This window comes from Nelumbo nucifera, chromosome 3 (genome assembly GCF_055504915.1).
Source record: "Nelumbo nucifera cultivar China Antique chromosome 3, China Antique-T2T, whole genome shotgun sequence".
NCBI lineage: Eukaryota > Viridiplantae > Streptophyta > Magnoliopsida > Proteales > Nelumbonaceae > Nelumbo > Nelumbo nucifera.
In genome coordinates, this window is record NC_142651.1 from 97,236,395 (window position 1) to 97,257,225 (window position 20,831).

The window sequence follows — 20,831 nt, forward strand, 5'->3', positions numbered from 1 at the left end:
AGTATTCTGTATTGAGACTCTTCAAAACCATAGCAATTTGATCTTTTTCATTTGGCCTTTTTAGCACTTGGGCTGCCTGGGCCCTCCACATGGAAATAAATTATGTAAATGATTCATCAGGATGTTGCTTGATCAAATCTAATTTCTGCCTAGACAAGTGAATATCTGTATTATATGAGTAGTGTGTGATGAAGGCGATAACCAGACTTGGCAAAATACTAACTGTGCTTGGATATGTATTCATTAGGTAGGTAACAGCTGGTCCAGTTAAGCTTCTTGAAAACATTTGGACCAACAACTCATCAGTTAGGCCCATTGGTCATAGAGTTTGCACATACATCCTCACATGGGCTCGGGGACAACCTGTCCCGTCATAAAGGTCAATTTTAGGCCACTTAAATCCTGGGGGAAGTCTATGGCCTGTGATTAAGTCCAAGTCAGCCAAATCTAAATGATTGCCTTACAACTTGCTAAGGCTCTGTTTTATGCAAGCCGACCTTTGGTCCATCATACTTTGGGTCAGAGGCATTGGTGTTTCCCCTTGCATTTGGGTTTGGACTAGAGTAGAAGTCGAGGGTTGTAATTGGGTCTGAACTTGTTAAGAAGGCCTCTGAGAGCAACCCAAATATGAGTTGGGGTCCTGGGCTTGAGGAACACATGATGCTTGAATATGAAGAGGGTGCCCCTGAGAACTAGTGGGATGTAAGTAGGTGCTTTGTGGTGGTGATAGTGTAAGGATAGGTGTAGATGAGGTCCAAAGGGTTTGGGCTTGCAAACTTGCCCCTAGGCTGGAGGTAGAGGAATGGGTTGGGTTGGTTCTAGTGTTTGCAAGGTTGGCAGGGACGAAACTGAGGGTGAAGTGGTTTCTCTTAGAGTAGTGGGTATTCGGTTAATCTAAGCTTGTTGGTTTTGATCTTGTGTTCCCTACAAGTGGTGAGAAACTTGCCCTTGGCTTAATGGGTTTGGAATAGACGAGTGGGTCATCAAGATTGGGCTCTGGGTTGATGGGTTTGCTTGCTCAAGTATTTGCCTGTTAGATGATAGGGTTTGGCTAGATGAGGGTTGGACTTGGTCTTTTGCCCAGAGTTAACTTATTTCAGAACAAAGTAGTTCTATTTTTTCTACTTGTTTCTATTGGAGTTGCTCCATGACCCTTAAGAATTGGGTCAAATCCATCCCTTGACTTTGGTTGGTAGGAGTGGTTTCTTCAATGCCCGAGTTGTTGGTCATAGGTACCGGCTCAACCATCGATCTGCTCTCAAGGGCCCTAGGGGATGTTGAGTCCACCTCTTGATCAATTACAAGATTCAGTGTCTCTAATTCTTCTACCCTAGTTAACCTCCTACCAATTCTTTTCCTATGAGTTGTGGTGTGACTCTTAGGGTGCAGACTTGACTAGAAAGAAAGGAGCTGAGTACCTGTATGGTTCTACTATAGTCTAGTTCAATTGCTTTAACCAAGACAAAAAAAGATGAATGACAAGTAAATGAAGAAAAATTTTCTATGACTTGGGTGTGTAGAAGAATGCAATGTGAAGTGTGTGCAGCCCAAATGAAGCTCAAAAGTTAGAAAATAATCCTTGGAACTCGGTGTTTCAAGTTAAGCCCTCTTAGAATTTCCCCAATGGAGTTGCGATCTGTGGCTACCCGACCTAGAGGGGGGGACGGATTTGGCATGGGGTTTGGAAGGAGTTGCCACATAAATTTTTTTGAATTGGGAATTTAGAAAAACCTGGGACTTTTCAAGAAAAATATTTTGTTTTCTCGGCATTGCCCAATGGGAATGAGATTCTTAGGGTCCGGGGACCAAAGTACGGTGTGAGAAGGTGTTAGGCACCCCACACACGTCCGGTTGAACCGGCCTCTACTTCACCAATGTTCCAAGGAAACTTTCATAATTTTGGGCTAGAAATAATTATCAATCACAAAGAAAATATATGCATAAAAGTGAATTAAATAACTACTCAAGAAGGAACTACAAATAGATTAATTAAACACTATACATGAAAAAAACCGGCCTATTGGAAATTAAAGGCTAAAGGATAACAAAATTAATACAACCTAGAATGATGAATGTAGATAAAATGAGATATGAGAATGATTGCATGCTATTTATTGTAAATATGTCAAAACAGAAAAGAAGAAAAAGAAAAAAAAAAACAAAAGAAATTGCATGATGAATATCCTATAGTTCAAGACTCTAAACAGAAATCCAAAAAAAGGCACGAGGATTAATCTAACAATGGAGAATTATTAGAAGCTTTGTGGGGCAACTAATCAAGGGAGAACTGCTATTTGGTCCAAAAGATAATGGCCTGAATGCAAACGATAAATTGATAAACTAGGCCAGCCATGAAAATATTGACCTACCATGATGACACAACTTCTTTTCCTAATAAAATGCATACTACTAAGTAATCAAGGAAAACTTGAAATAAAATCTACAATAGCAGAGATTTAAATGGCTATGAAATTAAAGAAAAAAAAAAGAATGACTAATACTGTTTATGAAATTAAGCGTTGTAAGGTATTAACTAATTTAATGCAGAATGCAAAATGCAATTAAGCAAAAAGTTGCTATAAAACATGAAGTAATCAAATCTGACAATTTTAACTATTCTATTCTGAGGCTGAAATTAGAAAATCTAAATGCAACAAGCGATGCCAATTAAGAAAGTGAAAGGATTATCAGAAATCAGAAATGAGATGATTCTAATAACTTAAGATGTTGAGTACAACTAAAAAACAACAGCTTCTACAGACAAAAGAAATTCTATCAATGTCTTTGATTAACCGGAATGTCAATCCTACTTAGCTACTTGTGCAGAAACAAAAATTAACTTAAGACAAATGGAAATCGCAAACCTACAATAGAAGAAAGAAACGGAACGTCAAACCTTACGGATCATAAAGTGGGAATCACCTCTCGCCAGTTTTTCTATCAACAACATGGCCTTTATAGTTGCCCTTGCTATGCTTCTTCATCAGACCTTTGAAAACTTTGTGAAATTCTTTGAGTTGAAGATGAATTCCCGGTCATTTGGGAGGTCAAAGACGTTGGATCGAGTATCATTTCTGTTGCACAATTGTTACTTCAAGAATGCTTTCAGCATCGTCTCTTCGATGTATACACGACTTGGGGAGCTCTTAGACTGAAACACTGATATGGGGAGACTCTAGGGACATGAGAAATGGTGGAGAAGGAGTGTAGAACATGAGTTAGGGAAGCTTGGGGCTGCTTGGGACGTGAATGGGGCATTCTCTACACTAGTGAGTGTAGGATCTCTAGGTTTTCTTGTGTGTTTAGGATGTGAAAAATGGGTGATATTTATAGATTTTTTTAGAGGGGAATGGAGGGCTGAGATGGGATATAAGGGAGATCAACGGATGATGTTTAAATGGCTTTTGGAGGGAGATTAATTGAGAGATTGGGCTGTCAAGACAGCTTTGTGAGAGATTCTCTCAATCAATAAAGACAAAGAGTAAAATATTTCACCAATTTACCTAAATTGGACATTCCAAGTTTAGGTGATTGGCTTGATTGATTGGAAGTAGGGGTGTCAATTGACCGGTTTTGGGTTGGACTCCATTCAAATCAAAATCTATTTGGACGAATTGGACAGACCAATAAGACATATTGAATTTGGACGGACTGGACGGACCAATATAACATATTGGATTGGACCTGGTCCGTCCATAATGAATTTATATTGGATTGAGCCAATATCTGGTCCATTGATAGAAGATAAGAACATAGTTGTCAATGGACCAGGTTTGAGTTGAAATCAATCTAAATTAATAGGAATTTGAACAGATTGAACAGTTTCTGGACCAGTCCAAAATGGTCCAAAATATTCATTGGACTGGATTGGACCAGGTTCATTTGTAATGGACACACATTGGACTGGACCAGATTGGACCAAATCAGTCTAATTAACACCCCTAATTGGAAGCTATAACTGGTCAAATCTTAGATTTTTAAGATGTTTCTATAGGCTGAGAAGAAGTTTTAGTCGAGGAATGTCCTAGGTTCGAAGTTATTGTGAAGAGGATTCTAAACAGAGGGCCCGGATCGATTCTAGCTTCGGGTCTCAAGATGGAGGGGCTAACGGTGTCGGAATTGGACAATCTTGGTACCGTTGGACTCAGGATTTCGAGCTCTATCCATATACAAGTTTGGATTTCAGATTTTTTAGGGTTTAGGATTTAGGTTCAGAGATGATCCCGATCGAATGATCGGAATCGGTTATGGTTGCAAGTCATGAAATGAAGGGGTAAGTGGTGTCGGGTTTGGGTGATCTTGTTGTTGCTGGATTTGGATTTTTGGGCTCTACGTACCTATGGTCTCAGATTTTGGATTTGATATGAAATGAGGATTAGGATCAAAATAACTCCGATTGAACGATCAGAATTAGGATGACGGGGTAGACAGTGTCGGACTCGAGTGATCTTGGTGTCGTTGGGTTCAGATTTTTTGGATCTATGCACCTATGGTCTCGGATTTTGGATTCGATTTGAAATGAGGATTAGGATCAAAATGACTCCGATCAAACGATCGAAATTAGTTTCGACTTTGGGTCTTAGGATGATGGGGTAAACGGTGTCAGACTTGGGTGATCTTGGTGTCATTGGATTCAGATTTTTGGGCTCTACGTACCTATGGTTTCGGATTTTGTATTTGATGTGAAATGAAGTTCGGGATCAAAATAACTCTGATCAGACGATCGGAATCGGTTCCAGCTTCGAGTCTTGGAATGAAGGGGTAAACAGGGTCGGATTTGGGTGATATTGGTGTCATTGGGTTTGGTTTTTCGGGGTCTATGTACCTATGGTTTTGGATTTCTGATTTGGTGTGAAATGTGGTTTAGGGTCAAAATGACTACGATTGAATGATCGGAATTGGTTCTGGCTTTGGGTCTAAAGATGAAGGGGTAAACAGTGTTGTATTTAGGTGATATTGGTGTCATTGGGTTTGGTTTTTTGTGTTCTACGTACCTAAGGTTTTGGATCCTTGAGCCCCAACTTTTGTAAAATTCAAAAAATACCCCCAGGTCAACCACGAGGTTAGATGAAGCATGCTTGAAGCTCAAAATGCTGCATAAAGACTAAGGAGCGCAAAAATGGGGTGTTTATTTACGATCCATTTGTTCCATGTTGGTAGTATGGGATGCTAATGTGAGGTATCCCACATCGGTAGAATGGGATGTTGTGGTGGGGTATATATGTGCTTGGGTTCCCTCCTCTAACAACTAGCTTTTAGGGATGAGTTCTCCTAAGGCCCGTAACAAATGGTATCAAAGCCTACACTATGTCTCCTAGTTGCAATCGTGCGGCGCAGGTGGTGATGTCGGTATTGCAGTGTTCGGCCGGGACTAGGTGGACTAGTATAAAGCCAGCTTGCATGGGCGTTGGGACTACGGAAGCGTGGTGGGATGTTACGATCCATTTGTCCCATGTTGGTAGTATGGGATGCTAATGCGAGGTACCCCACATCGGTAGAATGGGATGTTGTGGTGGGGTATATATATGCTTGGGTTCCCTCCTCTAATAGCTAGCTTTTAGGGGTGAGTTTTGGTTTCCATATAACATATAAATATATTTTGCAAAACAAATCTCAAACACAGTTGAAATTGATTGCCGACAGTTTTGGTTTCCATCAAAGAGAGTGCAGTTCCGATGATTCACTTTGTCCGACAAAGGGGTTGAACCTATCACTATGATCACCCACTAAAGTGAATTCTCAAACTGCCCCAACAAACCCAAGTTTTGACCCCCAAAGGATCTCACTGATTGGCATATCAAAGACAACTCGATCTAACACTCAGTGTAGTATCATAATCAAGTCAAAGGGTTATGTGTAACTTTCTAGTTTTGCCCATCAGTCTCCAAGGTCCAGGGTATAACTGGAAAATGGTCTGTGTTCAATGTTTTAAACAAGCACACACTACATATAAGTTGGGTCTAACCCTAGCAGCTGAGACAGGCTACTGCAACTTCTTTGGCAACACATTAGTGTCAACCTTGACAGGATAATCACCCCAAGTCTATCCAACGATTAAGAACATTCTAAACTAACATGAGTCTCATAAGTGTCTAGTTTAAGGGGTAATTATACAGAAACACACCAATTATAACATGAAACAATTATGTACTTTTATTCATTTATAATAAATGTATTTATACATCAATCTGATTGGAGTTAAGGGCATACACTGTTTAACACTTGGTCCATAAACTCATGGGAGCAATTTGCCGACCTCTTCCTCTCCCACTTCATCAGAAGCCAATAGGGGTACAAGTCGGGCGGGTTGGGCCGGGTTTATGGTCAACCTAGGCCCGGTCCTAAAATTTGGGCTTAAGGCCTGAGCCCGACCCAAGCCCAGCCCACCCTATAATTTGATGCACTCGGGTTGGTCAATGAACCCACTCTAAAATTATACATTTATAAATGTATTTATGCAAATATATATACATATTTTTATGTATGTATGTATGCAAAATATCTATACAAATGTTATATATACAAATATGTGTATATATATGTAAATATGTATGCAACATTTACATATATACACACATATATATATATATATGTATAAATGTATATAACTGGGCCAAGCTTGGGCCAGGTTCAGACTACCTAAGGGCTAGGCCCAAACCCAGCCCAAAATATAGAAAAGCCTGACTTCTTGGGCCCAAGCCCAACCCGAAGACCAAAAATCCAAGCCCAACCCTATAAAATTCCGGGTTGGGCTGTTTGGGCTCGGGTTGGGCTTGCCCAAGTTGGACCCTACTAGCCGAGAATGTCAGAAGACTGTCGTCTCACTCATGTAGACCATTTCAAGAAGGAAGGTCTCGAAGTTTGAGACCTCGACCCCTCGGTCTCCAAGCATGCCACAATCAATAATCTCCATCCTAGACCCCTCAAATGGTCCATCTCCGAGACACCACTTAAGAACAAGGCAGAATTTCTAAAAAAGGCGCAAAAGTACATTGTCGCCGAAGAGACTGAGGCTAGTGAGCGCCTCCATGAACTTGAGACCAACCCCAACCGAAGGGCCATTGAGAAGAAGTTGCCAACCCCTTCCTTTAGCAAATACACACCACTAAACTCCACCTAAACGCATATCCTCATGCAAGTAGGGAAGGAGGAATACATGAAGTTGCCAGCCAAGATGAAGAGGAACCCCAAGAGGGGTAATCCGAAGAAGTATTACAAGTACCACCGCAGCACCAGCTGTGATATCGAGGACAATTACGAGCTCAAGAATGAGATCGAGTTCCTCATTCACCGCAATCACTTTAAAGAATACATGGGGGGTGTCGGTGCCTCATCCTCACAACAACAACAGCATCACACCCTGGTAGGAGTCATTGACACCATCGTTAGGGGCACAGCCTCATGTGGAGTGTCAGCCTCGGCCAAAAGGCGTATGCTAGGAAACTCAACATCCAAGGACTGGTACCCAAGAAGCCGAAGCCAGACGATGTCATCTCCTTCTCGGATGATGACTTGAAAGGGGTCTTGGTGCCCCACGACGACACGTTGGTGATGTCCATGACCATCGACAACTACATGGTGAAGAGGATACTTGTGGACAGCGGCTCTCCAATAGACATCCTCTTCTATGACACCTTCAAGAAGATGAATCTTGCACAGGATCGACTACAACCGATCAATGAGCCACTGGTCAACTTCTCTGAAATCGTCATCAAGGCAGAAGGAAAATTCACCTTACCAAACATAGCAGGGATAGAGGCATAGAGCCTCGACAGGTCACTGATAACTCTGTATTTTGATGCCTTAAGGGCATCATTTCAGGGGTATTTTAGGCCTTAGAATAGTCAAAATGTCCCCTCTTCCTAGTTAAATTCAATATTGTGACATCTTAGGGCCTTTGTGCAAATTCTGGGAAAACTGGGGAAGTTTCAACACTGAAAATGTAGTTTTTGGGAAGCTGGTGTGAATTCCAGCTGAGAGAGGGGGTGTTTTTTTGAAAAACTGAGCACAGGAGGGCGCCTTCTATCTGCTAAACCCAGAATGGCGCCCCTCCTACTGTATTAGCATACTCCCCTCTCCTTAGTAAACCATAGGGTGCCTCTCCACTCATTCTTTTCATCTCCAACAAACCCTACTCGCCCCTAACTGCTAAATCCTCACCTTTCATCCCTTCCTAACACCTAATCTCCACCCTCCATTCTAGGGCACCCTCTTTAGAGTGCATTCTAACCCTAGGGTGTCACCTAACTTCTAATCCTCACCATTCATCCTTTAGCCACTAGATCTCAACCCTCAATTTCATTCTCTATCCCAGCCATTCACCCTAAGGTGCCACCCACTCCTTTTAATCTCCACCTTTCATTCCTAGGCGCTTAAATCTCCACCTTTCATTCCCTACAAATATTGGGCGCCCTCTCCTTTTCTTTCCAGCCTTAGGATCACCTTAGAACAATTCTAACCCTCCATTCTAAAACCCTAGGGCACCCATATGTCTATAAAAACCCAGCTACCGCCCCCCCTCTTTCTCTCTAATCCCAGTTTTATAGACCATTCTCTATAAAAAGGACCCTAGGGGCCCTAGAGAAGGGGTTGGTCAATTCACCCAGTTCACAAGGCTAAGATTTCTTGAGGAGTTCAAGGGTTGTACAAGAGAAGGACGCCCAACTCTTGTCAAGAGGGGTTCCTGCAAGCAGTCCAACCAATCTACAGCTACCACCACAGGATCTAATCAACCATCCATTTATTTTCTTTATTTTCTTTCATGTTATTTTTATTTCAGCACAATCTTCTAGATTTAATTTTTGTTCGTTTGTGTGTTTTGCAGATCCGAATTCACCCAGTTCAAGGCTAAGGTGTCTCGAGGGGTTCGAGGGTTGTAGAAGGGAAGGACGCCCAAATCTTGTTAGGAGGGGTTCCTGCAAACAGTCCAACCAATCTGTAACTACTGCCACTGGATTTGATCAACCATCCCTTTTGTTTTCTTTATTTTCTTTTAGGTTGGATTCTACCCCCAGGTAAGATGGAAGGTTGTTCTTGAGAAGTTCAAGGGTAAAGGAAGAGGAGAACGCCCAAGCAAGAGGAGGGGTTCCTACTTGCACTTCACCTAGCCACTACTCCCACCTCTAGATCCGGATCCCAACCAGATTCCCATAGTTTTAGATTTACCTTTTACGCATGTTTTTATTTTCCATTCTTTAATTTCCAGTTTTTTATTTTATTCCTGCAATTTATTTTTATCAAATTTAATTTTTGTCTTCCTTTCTGCAGATCTGAAATTCAGCCAGGTAAGACAAAAGGCCCAGCTCGAGGAGTTCAAGGGTCAAAAGATAGATCCGAAAACTGTTACCTCTTATCGAGTTGCAGATTTTTTATTTAGTTTTTTTTATTTCTGTTATTTATTTATTTTTCTACCATTTTTACTTTCAGCATTGTTAGAATTTTATTATAATGGATTCCAATTCAGTTAATTAAATTTTGTGTTTCTGCAATATCAAATCTTGTTATTTTGTCCGGATTGAAGTACGTAACAATTTTTCCCTCGCTTCCCTGTGGATACAACCCCTTTCTCACCACTAACTACATTTTGTAGTTATTTTCAGAATAAAAAATTTATAAATATTGAAACTAGTGTTCTGAAGTGGTTAAGGACACGTTTCCAGACACACCAGTCACCGAGATGATCGAACTCTTGGTCGTGAAGATAGGGTCCCAATACAATGCCATCATTGGGAGGCCGACCCTTCATGCACTCAAGGTGGTCATTTCGTCCTATCACCTCAGCATGAAGTTCCCCATCGAGGATGGCGCCGAAGTCGTCAGAGAGAACCAACAACCAGCCAAGCAATGCTATGTAGTAGCACTAAAAGGCAAAAATAAAGAAGCTTTGTCATTGCAAGAGCTCAACCTCAAGGACGGGCCAGCGAGCCGAGGCTTGCTGGCTAAGGACCTCGTCTGGGTTCCCATAGATGAAGTCGAGCCCGAGAAGACGGTGCATGTCGGGTCCCACCTTCCTCTAAACACACTTTTCGAACTGGTAAGCTTCCTCAAAACTAATGTCAATGTTTCTGCTAGGTCTGCCACTAACATGCTAGGAATTGACACTTTGGCCATTACTCACAAGCTAAGCATGGACCCGAGTTGTAGTTCAATTTGGCGGAAAAAGAGGAACTTTGCACCATAAAGTTGGAAAACAATCGGAGAGGAGGTAGACAAGCTACTCGATTTCGGCTTCATCCGAGAAGTACATTACCCTAAATGGTTGTCTAATGTGGTCATGGTTAAGAAGGCTAATGGAAAATGGCAAATTTGTATTGACTTCACAGACCTCAACTAAGCCTACCCCAAAGATAGCTTTCCTTTGCCGAGGATCGACCACCTCGTCGATGCCACTATAGAGTACGAGTTGTTAAGCTTCATGGACACCTTCTCTGTATACAATCAGATCAAGATGCACCCCGAAGACGAGGAGAAAACATCGTTCATCACCAAGCATGGCACCTACTACTACAAGGTCAAGCCCTTCGGATTGAAGAATGTTGGAGTCGCCTACCAACGGCAGGTGAACAAAGTCTTCAAGGACTAAATGGGAAGGAACATTGAGGCCTATGTGGATGACATGGTGGTGAAAAGCCTGAAAGCCGACCAGCACACCTCAGACCTCGGCGAGACCTTTGTAGTGTGGAGAAAATACAACATGAAGTTGAAACCTAGATAGTGTGCCTTCAGCGTCACCTCGAGCAAGTTCTTGGGCTTCATGGTCACTCAACGGGGCGCATAAAGGCCAACCTAGAGAAAATTCAGGTTATACCTGAGATGGAGCCACCTCGGACCATCAAGGAAAGACAAAGGCTCTCCGGTTGAGTGGCTACCGTTGAAGTCGGTTGACCGTTGCATACCCTTCTTTTGAGCCATCAAGAAGATGAACGACTTCTAGTGGACTGAAGATTGCCCTAAAGTCCTACATCGCCTCACCCCCTCTACTTACATGGTCCCTCCCGGGAGAAACCCTACTCTTATACCTCTCTGATGGGGTTGAGACCATCAGCTTTATTCTAGTATGAGAAGACGAAGGAGTGTAGAAGACGATCTACTATGTTAGTAAGGTCCTCTGCAATGCTGAGACCAAAAACCCCAAGGTGGAGAAGCTAGCCTTTGCATTGGTGGTCTCGGCTAGGAAACTCAAGCCCTACTGCCAGGCTTACAACATCACAGTATTGACTAGACAACCCCTCAAGTATGTACTCTCCAAGTAAGAGACCTCGGGTAGTGGTCCATTGAGTTGTCTGAGTTTGGCCTGCATTAACAGCCAAGGCCCGCTATCAAAGCACAAGCCCTAGCAAATTTCTTGGTAGAGTGCACATTCGGCAAAGACCTCGGACAGGCTCCCGTAGAGAATGAAGAACCTCAGCCGACCTGGAGATTGTTTGTGGGCGGGTCCTCTAATGCTAAAGGAAGTGGAGCAGGCCTCATACTTCTCACCCCATATGACAACAAGGTGGAATATGCACTACAGGTCGTCTTCCCTGCCTCCAACAATGAAGCCAAGTACGAGGCCCTCCTAGCTGGACTATAGCTTGCCAAAGAAAATGAGGGCCAACGCCCTGTCTAAATTGGCAAGATGCTCAGGATCGCCCCTCAACCGAATTATACATGTTGAGAAGCTTGTGTGCCCCAACATTGAAGAGAAGCATGTGTGTCTAGTCCAAGCCGAGTCCTATTGGATGGACCCCATCCTCGCCTATCTGCAACACGAGTAACTTCCCTCCGATAATAATGAAGCGAGGAGAGTCTGACGACAGGTAGCCGCCCACTACGCTCTACTCAAAGGCAAACTATATAGGAGATCTTTCATTTTGCTCTACCTCCAATGCCTCTATTGAGAGAAGGGCGAGTATGTTGTCTGAGAGATCCATGAAGGCATTTGTGGCAACCACTTCGGAGGCAGAGCCCTAGCACAAAAAGCACTGAGGCAAAGATACTTCTGGCCGACCATATACAAGGACATTGCCAAGCTAGTGCAGAAATGTGATTGATGCCAAAGACACTCCAATGTCTCCTATAGGCCAGCCACAACCTTCTCGGCCCTCAGTAGTCCATGGCTCTTTGCCAAGTGGGGAATGGACCTCATAGGACCCTTCCCTCAAGCCATTAGGAGTAGGAAGTACCCTATCATCGTGGTAGACTACTTCACCAAGTCGGTTAAGGCCGAGCCCTTAGCGACCATCACAGCCCAAATGATCCAAAACTTCTTTTGCAAGAGCGTCATCTATCGCTTCGGCATCCCCCACATACTCGTCACTGACAATGACAAACAGTTTAACAATGCAAGTTTCAGAGAATGGTGTGGCAAGGTTTGGAATAAAGGAGCAGTACACCTCAGTCAGTTACCCCAAAACCAACGGCCTGGCCAAGGTCATCAACAGAAACATCCTGGAGGGATTTAAGACAAGGTTGGACAGAGCCAAGGGTCTTTGGGCTGATGAGCTATACAGCATCCTTTGGGCCAATCAGACCTTCACGGGTGAGGCCCCATTCAAATTGAGATATAGAACCGAGGTTGTCATCCTAGCAGAGATCGGCCAGTTGACACTTCGTACTGAGGTGTACAATGAGGTTGACAATGATGAAGAATTGAGAAACAATCTAGATCTGTAGAAAGGCATTCGAGAGGAGTCTTAGGTCAAGGTTGCAACGTATCAACAAAGGGTTGCCAGCTACTATAACTCTCGAGTAAGGGAGCGCCACTTCCAAGAAGGTGAACTCGTCCTCAGAAAGATCATGGTGCCCGAGCCCGGCATTAGAAAGCTTGGCCCTAACTGGGAAGGGCCCTACCAGTACCTCATACTTGGGGCTCCGAGAACCTACGAATGTACTACCAATGATGTAATCTCATGTATGAAAGCATATCAATGAAGTGTGCAAAGTTCCTTCCACCTTGGCTCAAATTTTTAGTGTAAAACATTCTCGCTCCTTTTGATTGCTAGGACCCCTTGGCCGCACTTCTAGTTGTAACACACAACCTTCACCAAGGTTATGCGCTCAAACTAGACGACAACCAAGGAAACGACTCTCGAAGAGTCATAAACCTACTTGCTTTTTAGCTAAGGCAAAGCACTTTGGGGACCTCGACCACGGTATCAGCCAGCGACGTCGGCCCACTACCTAATGCAAACTAAGGCAAATAAACACACTAAAACAAGCAATGCTACTTCGCTAAGGAAAAGGCACTCTGTGGCCTCGGTTGGGCACCACTTGCTAGGCCACAGTTGCATGTAAGTCCATTCACTAAATCCCTAAGGAAGGCTAAACCAGGCAGACAAAGGTGTTTGCCTCTCTTTCCTTCTCGCTAAGGAAAGGGACCCTGAAACCTTAGTAGCGGACCTCGGCCTCGGCCTAACTAACTTAATGGGGAAGAAGAATAAACCTAGTGAGCTAAGGCAATCACCTCCCTTTCCCTCTCGCTAAGGAAAGGGGCCCCGAGTCCTCGGCGATGAAGCTCGGCCTCGGCCTAACTTCCTTAACTTAAAATTCCTAAGCAAGTGCCTAAGAGATAACAACTTTTTCTGCTACTTGTGACCTATCGAAGGGGGGGAGGCATCGGCTAGGGGTGATCATTTCAGCCCGGCCCACACAAGCCTGGCCCAAAAATTCCGAGCTTGGGCCTGGGTTTTGTGTTCAGCCCCGACCCAGGCCCGCAAATTTTAGGCCTGGGCTTGGGCTTAATACTTCAAGCCCGAGCTTGCATATATTTAAACTTATACATTTTGTGTGTAATGTATACATATGCATACATGTTATTTTACATTATATTATATATATATATATATATATATATATATATATTATAACATGACATGTATAATTTATATTATATGTAATATTTTATATTATATAATGTATAAAATAAGTTTATATGCATGTTATGACATTTAATATATAGATATGTAATGTTTTATATATGAGTGACATTGGCTCGGAATCCAGCTCGGCCCAACCCGGGCCTATATAGACTTAGGCTAGGGCTTATGTTTCCCAGAACCCCGAGCTAGCCTGGGCCCGAGCCTAAGCTATAGTCCTTATCATAAGTGCAAAACCCAGCCCATGATCACCCCTAGCATCGGTCACTGGCACAACAAGAAAGAAAAAGCAAGGAAAGAAAAAGAAAAAAAGAAGGCACAAGATAAACAAAAAAACTCAATCTATTTTTCATTCATTTCCTTTGTACTGTATGTCACTGTAAGCTTTACAAAAGGTCAGCCTCGAATGGGAGAGGCTGAGTCCCTTATAAAAAATCAACAAGCAAAAAACAAAAGAAAAATCAGAGCAATACGGGGAGGATGGGCAAAAGAAGACTTCATGGAGGAGACCTCGGCCCTGTGGGAAGCATCTTCAAGCCTCGACATCCACACGCTTGTCAGCCACCTCAGGTTGTGCAGGTTGCTCGTCACCGACCTGGCCCTCGGAGGGTTGCATCATGTCGGTTGGCCCTAATGCCTCGGTCACCGAGTCATTCATGGAGGGGATCCCGAACAAGCTAACGTCGAAATCTAGTTGAAGTGCTAGCACCTAGGCCTTCGTGTCTATGATGCCCTCCAAGTAGGAAGTGACACTGAATTTGGCCATCTCGTCCTTGTAGACCTCGGTGGTCTTCCACTCCTCAATAGCCCGAGCTGAGGCCTCTTGTGCTCTATTCTCCACCTCCTAGAGCTTTTCCCCGGTCTCCTTTAACTTCTCTTCGGCGTCGTTTAGAGAGGCTCAAGCAACCTCAACTACTCCCTCTTGGTCGAGACCCCGGCCTCCATCTCCTTCTGGCGGCCACGCTCCTCACGTGTTACTGCAATTGATGCCTCCCGATCATTTTTCACTTTAGCCAGCTAATGCTTCAGTTGGTCGATCTCCTCTTGGGAGGCCTTTAGCTATTGAAGAAGGACCTCCACCTTGTCGCATAGGCCGATGGCAGTGGAAGACATCCGCAAGAAACAAGTGATCATTAGTTGAAGCAAAGCAAAGAGAAAAGTTGGCTAAGTATAGAGAGAAGAAACCTCACCTCGGTTAGTCGATCCAATAGAGTGTCCCGAACACTCTCGATGTTCACTTGGGTCTAGGACTGATTGTGCCCTGCTGGAAACATCCCGGTCACCAGGGCTCATCCGATCCTTGGGGTGCTAAGAGTGTCACCCACTTGGACGCTCCAACTAGGGTGAAAGATTCTTCTTGCCGCCAATGGCATGTCCTCGCGGTGATCAGAAGAGTGGAGCCCTAACTGCCACGAGCCCCCGACGGTGCCCTCATCTGGGTGCTTTCTCATCGCCAGTCTCTTCCCCCTCGGAGGATAGGGGGCCTCAACATGTCTCTTGAGTGTGGGTGCTTTTCTCCTCTTGACCTCGACGGGTGCCTTCGCCTGAGGCAATTTATTTGGGGTGGTCATCTCCTTCAGGGCAGGTCTCTTCAACGGCCCCTTGCCTGATCTCCTCTTGGTGGATCTATCCATCTGCATGATGCACTCCTTGATGCTACCATCCATCTCTACAATACAAGGACAAAAGTAAGTCAACGTAGTCAGCCGACAGTAGGAGTGCCCATACCGAGGCGGGCGGGGCTGAGACCAGCCCACACCAAGGATTCCTCCGCTACCAAGGGCTCAGCGTGAATCATCCCCATCAGCCAAATCCAGGTCATCACATCGGCCTCATCTTCTCGGCCAAGATATCTAGCCTCCCCCAGTTAGATCTGAAAGGCCATCCCTTCAAACAAGACACGAAAAAATATTTTTTCTTCCTGTTGTGGACAAATGACAGGTTGTCCATTACTCTACCCCATCTGCCCTGGAAGTAGAACAAGTCGGCCCCAGCTGGATGCTTCCTCAAGGTGAACAAACATTAGAAGATGTTCACGGTGATGTACACACCACGAAGGCGGGCCATCACCAACATGGTTATGATCATCCTAGCAGTGTTGGGAGCTAACTAACTGAGGGAGATGTTGTAGTAGTTGAGGATCTTGGAGATGAGTGGAGGAATGGGGAATCGAAGGCCGAAGTGGAGGTAGTGCTTGTGCACACACCTCTCCCCCTTAACTGGCTACCACGATCTGTCATCGATATTGGGGACTCTAATCCTATAGCCCCCAGGAATATAGTACATTTCAGTAAGAGCCCTCACTTGCTCCTTGCTGAGTTCATTGTCTAGATCGGAGCATGGATAACACATTAGAGTCACACCTTGGCCTTCGGTCTCGACTAGATCCTCAAGGGTTGGGTCATTGACCTTCTCTGACTCCACCACTTCGAGACATACTAAGAAATTTCCCTACAACGTCTCCCCTTGGCATTGTAGAGTCGGTACTTTCATCGGGATATTCCCTACCCCGCTGGTCGCACTCAGCGCCTCCAGGGGCGGTCCTCTCCCTCAATAACTAGACTCCAAGCACCCGAGGTGAGTTCTTGGATTCATTGTCGGTGTCCTCACTGTTGGATGAGGTGGAACATGGAGTGCTGGTGTTAAAGAAGTCAAGAAGGTCATAACATTCAGGACCGGAATCTGAGTACGACAAGGTTCCAAGAGAAATCCTTTACCTAACAAGTTAAGTTTGAGGAAGAAAGCTAAGGAATCGGTTAGTTGGTGGCCAAGGTCTGTTGAAGCACAAGCTGAAAGCGAGCAAATGGTAGGGAGATGTAGACCTGTTCATGGGCCGGGTGGCCCGACGGGCCGGCCCGGCCTGGCCCGGTCCCCAGACGGGCTTGAACAGGTATATAGGCCCGCGGGCTAAACCTTGGGCCAAAAAAGCCCGGCCCGCAATAAATTCGAGCCGGGCTCGGGATTTTCCAAAATAGCCCAGCCCGGCCCGACCTATAAATAAACCTAGAAAACCTAGTTGAATACCCCTCTTTTTTTCACCTCTTTCCCTTCTTTTTCCAACCAAATTCTTCTTCTCCACATCCTCTTTCCCTTCTTTATATATATTTTTTAATATAAGTAAATTTTGAATTTATATATTTTTTTAATGTAAATAAATTATGATTTATATTGATTATTGAATAGGGAAATTTTCTAATTTTTTTTTATTAGGTCGGGCTTCAGGCTCAGGCTCGGGCTTCGGGCTTTCTATTAGGGCCGGGCTCGGGCTCGGGCCTAACATATTTCTGTTAATGAATAGTAAAAGCCCGGCCCGACCCGGCCCATGAACTGGTCTAGCCTCAACCAACAACCCTATTTAAAGGAAAATGTACAGCTCAGACCGCTTCAATCCAATGGCCATAGAGCCACTGACCTGATAGTCCGAACTGACGTGTGCCACATGGCGTCGACCTTGGGAATGCAAAACGACACCGAAGAAATTAGTTAGTCCGATCGATGAACCCAAGTCAGAAGCAACCCAAGTCGGGCGACCCACTGCCTGTCTCGTGCATGGTCATGACCGATCGATGCCAATGCCCGTCCTGCGTACGGATCAACAACGATGCCCGTAAAGAGCACAATCGACAAACACTGATGCCTCACACCCGTGCTGGATACGGCACCACACTCTCGGCCCACTATGATCCTCCAAAGAGGTGAGAAGTCAACAAGGAAGCAATTGCCACTAGATGACCAAGTAGAGCTCTCGGCAACCGAGGCCAACACCTCCGTGCCACTGTATGACGCTCTCTTCGACCAAGCCAAGGCCATTGCTCGACATGCCATCCAATGCCTCCAGGAAGCATCATACTACTCTCTACGATCGAAGTCGAGGTCTCCGTTCAACACGCCACTCGACCTCGGCCACTATGTCGTCGAGAGTGGGGAGCAATTGATATAGGCGCATATGGCAGGGTCCCAAATGGCACCATGTGGCATCGGTCAAATGAGATCCTAGTCGTCCAACTCTAACTACCTCCAACCACTCCATGGCAAGGTCAAGTATAAAAGGGGGAGTCCAGCTTCAAGGTAAAGCCATCTAGTCCACTCTTGCTCTCTAGCTTTCCTTCTCTTGAGTGACCTCATTTGAGCGCTCATCTCAAGCTTGGTCCGACCCCTCTCAAGCACTTGACTAACTGGAGCGTCAAAGTCTCTACCCATAGGATAACACCTGGGGCCTCTGACGTGTGCTCTCTCCTTATCTCAGGTTGAACACATCGGCCTCGGCTAGAAACAAAATTACCTTGTTGCCCTCAGCCCCATCCTAGGAAACAACACATGTAAATACGAAAGATGTTCGAAATATACACTATACAACTTCAGTGTCTTGTGGGTAGAAGATTCAAGCTCCGAGGGACCAAGGTGTAGACATGATAACAATGGGGACTCATAGGAAATGTCCACCCAATCCAATGAGTATCCATTCCAATCCCCGTTTGGGTGGGTTTTTTTCCCTTTTATAGGGCATGTTTTGGGATTTTAGGATCCGTGTAGGTGTTGAATTTAATAATATTTTGAATTTTATGTAAAGGATAATTTATAATTATATGTTTTTTACATGTCTTAATCAAATAATTGGAAATTTTGATGTTTATTCATGTTATTATACTTATTTATTGCTTATATATAACAAGAAATAATTGTAAATTATGTGTTCTAAATCCAACCTTTCAACTTAATCCACCCCACCCTCAAATGCGGGAACGACAGGAGATTTTGAATTTTTCATGTGCTAGAGGATTTGGATTTTGAAAATCCAATCCACTATGGGTTTTCGAGAAATTACAAGTTGGAAGGTGCAAAAAACCCAATCCACTATAGGTTTTGGGGAGAGTACAACTTAAACCCACCACCCCATTGCCATCCCTAATCCAATGCAACCTTGGGCCCATAAGTCAACCATTGGAACAAAGAATGATGAATGATGCTAGTGCAATGAGTGTAAAGAACATTTTTAGAAGACATACATTAACACATAAAATGATAAAACATGATATCATGGTGTGGAGATAATTACTACGTGCCAACTGATTCTTGGAGCACGGCTCTCCTTGGTTAGTTGTTTTTGTTCTCTCAACAAAATAATAAGGGGTAATAGCATATAAGGGTAACTTTTTGGGTTTAATATCAATAAAAGTAATATATTTAAAAATTTCAAAAATAGGTTAACTTTTTAAAAATAATATCAATAAAGGGCAAAAACATTGTTCATCTTCTTTTTCTTGCCATTTTTGTTCATCAGAGCCGCCACCACCGTTGTCCGCTGTCCAGCAATATTGTCGAAGGTGGCGGCGACAACACTGGTGGTTTCTCTATCCAACACTACCACCTCCGCCTCTGCCTCCAACAACATTGCTGGAGATGGGTGGAGACAGAGGTGGCGGCTGCAGCGGACAAAGGAATGACCACCAGCGCCACTGCCGCCACCTCTACCTCCGGCTACCTTCGGCAATGTTGCCAGAGGCGGAGGCGGCAGTGGACAGCGGTGGCGAGTGGCGGTGGACAGTGGCGGGTGGGGCTCTGGTGAACAAATGGCAAGAAGAAGATGATGAACAGTGTTTTTGCCCTTTATTGATATTATTTTTAAAAAGTTAACCTATTTTTGAAATTTTTTTAAATATATTACTTTTATTGATATTAAACCCCAAAAGTTTCCCTTATATGCTAGAAATCCAAATAATAATAATAAAATTGCGTGGTGAAAGTAAAATAATTATATCCCTTTTTAGAATTGAGATTGATTTTTGTTGTTTTATCCAAACCAATTGCGTCATTAACAATATATAAAGTTTTTTTTTATTTTCTTATAATTTTTATTTTTTTATTATATTTTATGTCTAAAAGGATAAATTTCATAGACATTATATGAGAATTGAGAAATGAGATAATTTTGGTTAAAAACAATTGCTTTATCAGAAATTAACTTCTAAGTTGTAACATCATAGACTTGCTATCCTAATTAATAATTAGTTTGGTTCTCATTTATCTTATAGGCTGTGTTTGGTGGCAGTGCAATTTTATTTGCACTAGGACAAATGCATGGGAGTGCAAACAAAAAAGAATGTAAATTCTGGTTTAGTCTTTGTTTCAGGTTTTACTTTATTAGACTGTGTTTGTTTGCAGTGTAAACCTCATTAATGTAAAACTCCATCGATAGGGTTTTACACCAAACCATTTGAAAAAATTTAAACCACTGAAAAAGTGAGCATCGAAAAAAGTGATTATTGATGTACTACGATTTTTATGGATGCCATTTTTGTACCGTTAATCAATGTAAAACCTCACTTAGTGAGGTTTTACATCGATTTATGATGTAAACCTCATCTCTATCCAAATGCGGATAAAATCGAACTGAAAGTACCGTTATATACTATCCAAATGCGGACAAAACCGAACCGATAGTGATCTTTTACACCGCAAACAAATGCAGCCTTAGGTTTCAATTCTTATTTTAATGCACTTGTACTGCATTCAAACAAAATAAGATAAATTTTGAAACAAAAATAAATCATAATTTGCACCAAAATCATTTAAATTATCACAGTTTTGCATTAGTACAAATAGATTTACTATGCAACCAATGCAGCTATAGAACCAATGAATAATCGGTTCAGGATTGGTCCACCCTATTTCGAACCAGACCCAACCCATTAACAGTTTTAACTTGAAGCCTCAGCTCTCAAGAATGGATTAAGGTTGTGTTTGGTATGACTGCAGTTTCTCCGTAAAACGTTTTGGGTTGATTAATAGAAATTGTGGAGATCATGAGAAAGATGAGCTGTCACATTATATAAGAGAGTCAAATCAACTGAGAAAATGCATGTGGAAATTGATCATTTCTGTTTAGAGTTGAAACATCAAGTGGTATTTTAACACCAATTTTCATGAAGAAACAGTAATGGTACCAAACACAACCTTAATTTAGCTTTGACCCCA

At 43.4% G+C, this 20,831-nt stretch overlaps 1 protein-coding gene across 1 annotated transcript; it reads left to right on the plus strand.

The window, feature by feature from the left end:
- Positions 1-12,303: 12,303 nt before the first annotated feature.
- Positions 12,304-12,654, plus strand: LOC148801762 (uncharacterized). The gene has a single exon (XM_088900419.1). It carries the CDS (start codon positions 12,304-12,306, stop codon positions 12,652-12,654), a length of 351 nt encoding a protein of 116 aa, XP_088756545.1.
- Positions 12,655-20,831: the final 8,177 nt, after the last annotated feature.